The sequence below is a fragment of the Neoarius graeffei genome, chromosome 2 (genome assembly GCF_027579695.1).
Source record: "Neoarius graeffei isolate fNeoGra1 chromosome 2, fNeoGra1.pri, whole genome shotgun sequence".
NCBI lineage: Eukaryota > Metazoa > Chordata > Actinopteri > Siluriformes > Ariidae > Neoarius > Neoarius graeffei.
In genome coordinates this window covers 6,948,125-6,955,407 of record NC_083570.1, presented here as the reverse complement: position 1 = coordinate 6,955,407, position 7,283 = coordinate 6,948,125, and the positions used below count along the sequence as shown (strand labels likewise).

The 7,283-nt window shown below is 39.7% G+C and overlaps 1 protein-coding gene across 1 annotated transcript; it reads right to left on the bottom strand.

Moving 5' to 3' along the window:
* Nucleotides 1-1,072: 1,072 nt before the first annotated feature.
* On the bottom strand, nucleotides 1,073-6,460 carry LOC132868658 (E3 ubiquitin/ISG15 ligase TRIM25-like). Its single transcript, XM_060901727.1, has 4 exons — nucleotides 5,873-6,460; nucleotides 3,476-3,647; nucleotides 3,218-3,277; nucleotides 1,073-1,966 (listed from the first exon to the last, which is right to left on the bottom strand). Exons 1-4 carry the CDS (start codon nucleotides 6,425-6,427, stop codon nucleotides 1,437-1,439), a joined length of 1,317 nt encoding a protein of 438 aa, XP_060757710.1. The 5' UTR covers nucleotides 6,428-6,460; the 3' UTR covers nucleotides 1,073-1,436.
* Between the last annotated feature and the right edge of the window lie 823 nt (nucleotides 6,461-7,283).

The window sequence follows — 7,283 nt, the reverse complement described above, 5'->3', positions numbered from 1 at the left end:
ATGATTATAAATTACTTGCCTTAGTATCTGCTAATCATCTAAAGCGTGGACTTGTAAAACTTGTAGACGAATATCAATCAGCCTTCATGAAGGGAAGATATATTCAAAACCACGTCTGACTGATTCTGGATATGATTGATTACCAATCAATTATTCAATTTAAGATTTTACGTGGAATCAGACAAGGCTGCCCAATTTCACCAAAATTATTTATTTAATGTCCACAAATGCGAGCGTACTTAACCTTGTGGAAAAATAGAACCATTACTATTAATAGGAAGACTTTATTTCAACAAGAATGGAATGATAAAGTTTTGGATGTTACCAATCTAATGGATGAAAATGGACATTTAATGCAATTTAATTCATTTGTAGAAAAGTTTCATTTAAAATATGTCTATAGAGAATTTAATTAAATTTGTAGAGCTATTCCACCTCCCTTAAGATTCACGATAAAAAATACCCTTGAATATTCAAAGGTGTCGGTCAAACTGCCTGAATTGAAAATTGGTGAAGTGGAAATTGGTGAAAAATCTAATAACAAAGGAATCAGAAATGTTTTAAAATGGAAACTATTCCCTGATTTAAAAAAATAAAATAAAAGTAAGAATAACTGACGATGGAGGAACGCTAACAAATACACACTGTAGTTATCTTAGACGGCCAATTTCACCCACAGTGAAAGAAATTCAGTTTAAAATACTGAACAATATTTATCCAGCTGCTGAAACTCTCAGGAAAAGGTTGAATTTGCTTCTGTCTGAAAATGAGTTCAGCACAGAAACTCCATCACTGGGGGAAACTTTATTCTCCTGTGCTCTTATCTTTTATTCTGCAAAGCTTTGATTGGAATATTTGAATAAAAATCCCAAACTCACAGATAAACCTGGATTTATAAGGTTCTATCTGCGGGCCAATCATCATCCAGGCTGAATATGGGATGAACACGACATCGGCAGCCTGAACCGATCATGTACTGGATGTTCTAATGGAGTGTAAATATTGTTCAATGTTTTACAATCAAATCTCAGGGTTTAGAAACAACTTCAGATTTGAAAAAGTGAATGTGGATTTTACATCTTAGAATATAAGCAGAAAAATCAAATTCATTCCAAAAGTGATGTTTTATTTTTATATAGTGTGACCTGAACAGGTTTAAAATGTTGTTCTGTTCTGGCTTTATTACTGTTTATTAGTTATTTAATGAGACACTGCTTAATATGAAACAAACACAACTTTATAATGCGAAGGTCATGAGATCATTTTCTTTTTAAATTTGACGACTTTCTTGTCTGACAGTTAATTTTTAACTTTTCCTTTGTAATTATTTTAAATTATTCATCTGTTTTAATTTAAATATTAAAATGAGTGTTTTTTGTGCAGCTGAGCAACAACGTGGCAACGTGCAGGAATTTTACAGAAAACACTACACACTTTTATTCTGGATCACACAATCTCACTGTAGAATGCAAGTCGAACCCAAACCCAGCATATAGAGTCTGAGTGAATGTGGTGTGGACTCTGTGGAGGAGCTTCATCGTGTCAGAGACGCTGTAGAAGGACAGAGTTCCTGCACTGTGATCCACATACACTCCTATTCTGGAGGCTGATGGAACTCTGAGATGAGTCTCAATGCTGTTGTGACAGAAAGAGAGAGAAGAAGAAGAACACCACAGTCTCCAGGACTGATTGTTGCCTCCAAACCGACACTCATCACGCCGTCCTGTCCTGCTGATGTCTTTATATGAGACTGATATGAACACATCACCATCACCGCTCCACTCCACCTCCCAGTAACAGCGTCCACACACACTCTCCTTACACAACACCTGCCACCAGTAATCAAATCTCTCTGGATGATCAGAGTAACGCTGCTCTCTCTCACTGCATCTCACCGCTCTGGTCTTCTCAGACAGAATGAGGTGATGATGTGCCGTGTTGGGATCCAGAGTCAGATAACAGAAATCTAAAATAAAAGAGAAAAACAAACTGAACAATGTGAACATGAATATCCGCGCTGGGGGCGTGGTCACGAAAACAGCAGTTCGGTTGCAGTGAAAACTTTTCTCTGTAGAACCCTGTCACTCCCCCCTCCCCCCACTCTGGGCTCAAGAACACAACAAAAGGGCAATAATATAACAACAACCAATCAGAATTCAGATACAACAACCAATCAGAATTCAGATACATTCTGTTGCCAAGTAAAATTGTAACCTGTCGAAGTTCTCGAGCCCTTGTGCTGTTTTACCGTTAGATCAATCACATATCATCTTAAACTAGCATTCTAAAACTAGTTAAAGATCCCACAGAAGAGAGCCGACCCCCCCTGCCAGCCTCATGGAACGCAGTGTTTAAGGCTCCGGATGGGTTTTATTTCCATTTATGAGGGAAAGGAACATACACCCTCCCGACAGTCAGTGCGGTATTCGCTTGGAAAACACCTTTGCAAATTGGTAGAATGAGTTCATCATGCAAGATTTGCAGTTAATTAAATGGATTTCATATTATAATTATTCATGAATTACTACAGTTCTGAACTTCAAATGTTAAAAGTCTGGCCTTTGGAGAGATGATGGAGACTCTTTTGGTGGAACACAATGGAGCAAAATATTGTGACCCTCTAATGTTGACCTGAAGTTGGCACCACTGGGGGTTGGCATTGGGTTTTTGTCCCCACCAATGTTAATACCAAACCTACGCCCTTGCCTACATGTTATCTCGTTCTAATTGTTGTGACTTTTATCCAAATGACAGCTGGCAATACGTTGTTACTTTGCACTTTTTGTTGATCTGGGTACTAATCTTTGAGAAACTGGATTGGCAGAATGTTGCCTGTGAAGAAAAGAATGTCTTTTTATTACCCTGTGCCAAGTTAATATTCACTTCAGTGCAATTTTTAAGAGCCATAAATTGTATTTTATTTATTGTTTTTGTTGTGAGTGGTTTTGTTTGATTGTTGTTTTATTTCTTTAGCTTATTTATTTATATTTATTGTTTACGTTCCACTGTTGAATAAGTTGACTTAATTAAAAAGTTTACTGTTCTATGAAAGGGTGTATTTGCATGATCATTATTATTTTACTAGTGGCATAAAATTGTCTTGAAAAGATGTCAAGAATAATATCGTTTATCACAAAAATTTCTGAGACAATATATCGTCCAACAAAATTTGTTATTGTGACAGGCCTAGAAGTGTGTGTGTGTGTGTTAGATGTACATTTCAGAAACTCTTCTCTGCTCTGTGGTCCTGGTTCTGAAATGATCTGAACTGCTGCAGCTGTGGAGAGAAAAATAGAAACATGAGTTTGTGTAAAAGATGGAAAGAGTTTAAAGTGATCCAGTCAGTTTATTCATTTTAAATCAGTGTTTTAGTTCAAAGTGTCGGGTGAATAAAGTGTCTGCAGAAAAGAAAGCAGGAGCATCGCTAAGAAATAACACATCACTGTGTTTCTCCAGCAGGAACAGCTCCTCTTACCATGTGGAGGGATTTTGTTGAATTCCTCCTCACAGAATTCCTCGAGTCTCTTTTTCAGATCTGAGAGAGAATTCCTCACTCCATCAAATGAGAGATGTTGATGGACAGTGACGCTGGATGTGTGAAATGATGGTCTTGGAAATGTAGGAGACTGACGTCCAGAAGCTAAAACCTACAGAAAGCAAATGAAATGTAAAACCCACTTGTGATGTCAGACAGGGACATTTATTGTTCCCTTAATGAGAGGTGTTTTAGAGAGTGTGTGAGGAACAGCTGGCTCTGTAGATCAGACAGTGAGTGTTACCTGGAGGAAATGGATGTGATCGTGTGTGTGTGAAAGCTGCTCCAGCTCAGTGACTCTCCTCTGAAGATCAGCAATCTCCTGCTCCAGTTGCTCCAGGAGTCGTTCAGCTCGACTCAGTTCAGCCTTCTCCTGATCTCTGATCAGCTCCGTCACCTCCCAGCGCTTTTTCTCCATGGAGCTGATCAGCTCAGTAAAGATCCTCTCACTGTCCTCCACTGCTGTCTGTGCACTGAGCTGTTAGGACACACACACACACACACACACACACACACACACACACACACACACACACACACACACAAGATTTAAAGCTCATCTATCATTCCCTCTCTTACTGGGACTGTAAATGACTCGTTGTCCATGTTGTGTGTGTTTCTAGGAGCAGCTCTGTCTCTGCTCACTGCTCACCTTTATAGTGTTCACAGCCTGTTTCAGCTCCTGCACCTTCTTCTGCTTCTCCTGGATTCTCTGCTGGGATTTCATCTGCTCCTCCTTTAACTCACTCTGAGGACAAATAAAATACATTCAGCTTTTTATACAGTACGAGCGAACTGGTTCCATATTAATGTCAGTTCAAAGTACATTCATGTTTCACTCTGAAGGTTATGTACTCTGTGTGTGTGTGTGTGTGTGTGTGTGTGTGTGTGTGTGTGTGTGTGTCTGTGAGAGAGAGAGAAATGTTCACTAACTGATCTGGGCTGGGTTTCCCGAAAGCCTCTTAAGGCCAAGAGAGTTTTAAATGACGTCTTAAGATCCATCATCAAGCTAACGTGGTTTTCCCAAACAACATCGTAGCACAAGTCGTCCTTTAGTTTGCTCGGAATTTACGAGAGACCCGGAGCACTCATTCAAAACAAAGAGCGACTCGCTCGCTGCCGAATCCACAGAATGCGCATGCGGCTCTGAGGGACTCTCACAGTCAGCGGGGGAAACTGGGGTTGAATCTGCTGGTGGTGTTCAATTAGTTTTCTTCTACATTGCAAATACATCGAGTTAATTATCAGAGGTGGACAGTAACGAAGTACATTTACTTGAGTTCTGTACTGAAGTACACTTTTTGAGTATCTGTACTTTACTTGAGTATTTTTTTTGGAAACTTATGACTTTAACTTCACTACATTTGAAAGACAAATATCGTACTTTTTACTCCACTACATTTCTATCAAGGTCCTCGTTACTCGTTACTATGAAGCAGCTTTGAAAGTGGATGTTTTTTTCTTTTCTTTTCTAAAACGTGACTGGTTTTTCCGCAGGTGACACTGAGACAGTCTATCAGTAATCACTAGGGTCACGTCACGTCCATAGACTGGATAAAATCAAGATCAATGATTTCTCCGCAGCATTATTTAACATGATCAGTTGATGGCAGAATGGAAGGAGGCGGTTCTTCTGGGGAATGCACACACCCACGGTTCTATAGCTAGAACCCATGGTTCACTTTTCTGAGAGGAATAAAGAGTCGTTTCATTTTAAATGTTTGCTTTGTTTACCTAAAACGGAGCACATCACAGCCTACAAAAACTCACTATCCCACCTGCAGAAGCATATTGAGGGATATAAACATTTTATTCTATGCAGTCTGATTAGTCAAGTGACTTTCTGTGGATTTGCCCGCCAAGCTGCCATAGTCTTATCCACGTCTAATGTTTACACATAGTTAGTTAACTTGGACACTGTTAGTTATGTCTAATATGATTGTTTTAGCAGCTACTAATGCCTATATCGGGGACGCAAACTGCAAAGACGCTCATCGTCCTGTTGCTCTTTAGACTCCTTCTTACGAGTGAGTTCGGGAAAAGCACGTACAGAGACAACGGTCGTTCCTTAAGAGAGTCTCTCAACTCTCTCTTTAGGTCTAAAGGGCAACGTTATCAGGAAACCCACCCCTAACCAGATTACGACCATCACTGAAGATAAATTTAATACTCTGTTCACCAGAACACAGACAATTTTAATCAGCTTTTACAGAATCCTTCTGATTGAGACACACATTGAAATTAAAGTTCAAATCATATCACTGACTAAAGCACCTGTTTCTAGATGGGAAACTATAATTAAGATAATTTAATTCTGGAAAGATTTCTAGTTCTCACCTGTTTCTCATCTCTTTCTGTTGCAAGTGAAACAGCGTCATGGTCTTTATGTTTCTCCAACATGCACAAATAACAGATGCAGGTTTGATCAGTACGACAGTAGATCTCAATCAGCTTGTTATGTTCAGAGCAGATCTTCTCTTGGAGTTTTGCTGAGGCTTCAATTAATGTGTGTTTTTTCAAAGCAGGAACTTCAAGATGAGGTTTCAGATGAGTTTCACAAAACGAAGTCAAACACACCAGACAGGACTTGACGGCTTTGTTTTTTCTCCCGGTGCAGAAATCACACTCCACATCTTGGACTTCAGTCTTCTTCAGTTTCTCCACCACTTCAGCCAGCATGTTGTTTCTGCGTAGAACAGGCCTTGTAGTGAAAGTGTCTCTGCACTGAGGACAGCTGTAGACGCCCTTCTGATCCCAGAAGCCATTAATACACGCCTTACAGAAACTGTGACCACAGGGGATAGCCACCGGATCCTTCAGGAGATCCAGACACACTGGACACATGAACTGGTCCACAGAAAGCTGATCTACTGAAATACTGGCCTCTGCCATTTTCCTGAACTCACACCGAAAGAGAGAGAGATCAGTTTTGTTTTCTCTGAAATGACGAGTCACTTCCTGGTCCTGTGTGTGAAAGAGAGAGAGTGATAGGAAGAAGAGGAGCACAAACACAGAGAGGTCATGAACACTCCTCTATTAACCATTTCATCTCCTTTCAGTGCAGAAATATAACCCATGTAGCTGCACTGGTTAGGATTAATTTCATGACATTTTATGAACGTTGATTCAGAGGACTCCACTAAAATGTCCAAAAAAACACAGTGAAAAAAAAAAAAGACAACATTCAGAAAAATCTGGAAGTCCAACTCTCTTCATCTAAAGGGTTTGAACACAAACACAATCCATCTCTTTTGTTTTCTCCATCACAACACACACTTCTGACCTTCACTAATTCACACATTTCCTCCTCTTTCTTGTCGAATTCAGGAAGAAACTTTCTGTCCAGGAAATGCAGAAGAGAACGTCGCGATATTAATGACTCAGCAGCCAGAAAGATAAAGGTTTAGATGATAAAAAGATGATGTTTTATTGATCATTTAAACAAGTTACAGGAAACTTTTCCTTTTTTATCTGTATATTTTGTGTATAATTGTGTACAACCGTGTTCAGTACGGTTGGCAGAGACATGTTTATCGCGGTCAGTCATCTGCTTTGGTTCATTATCCTTCTGAAAAATCCACTTCTGTTGGTTGAATCATTTCTCTGCAGATTTCTGAACGTTCATGATGCCGTTATTGAACACAAGCTCACCAACAGCGCTGTAGGAGAAACAGCCCCAGCCTCCTCCGTGCTTTATCGTACCTTAGTGCAGTTTGACTGGAATTCTTCTCCTGGCTTTCTCCACACA

What these genes read in the sequence shown, in the direction of transcription:
- LOC132868658 (XM_060901727.1), bottom strand. Translation starts at nt 6,427, where the DNA reads ATGGCAGAGGCCAGTATTTCAGTAGATCAGCTTTCTGTGGACCAGTTC. An exon ending in CAGAAAGAGATGAGAAACAG is followed by an intron (nt 3,648 to 5,872) that starts GTGAGAACTAGA and finishes TGCTTTCTGTAG; the next exon opens with GTTTTAGCTTCTGGACGTCA. An exon ending in CAACAAAATCCCTCCACATG is followed by an intron (nt 3,278 to 3,475) that starts GTAAGAGGAGCT and finishes TTCTCTCCACAG; the next exon opens with CTGCAGCAGTTCAGATCATT.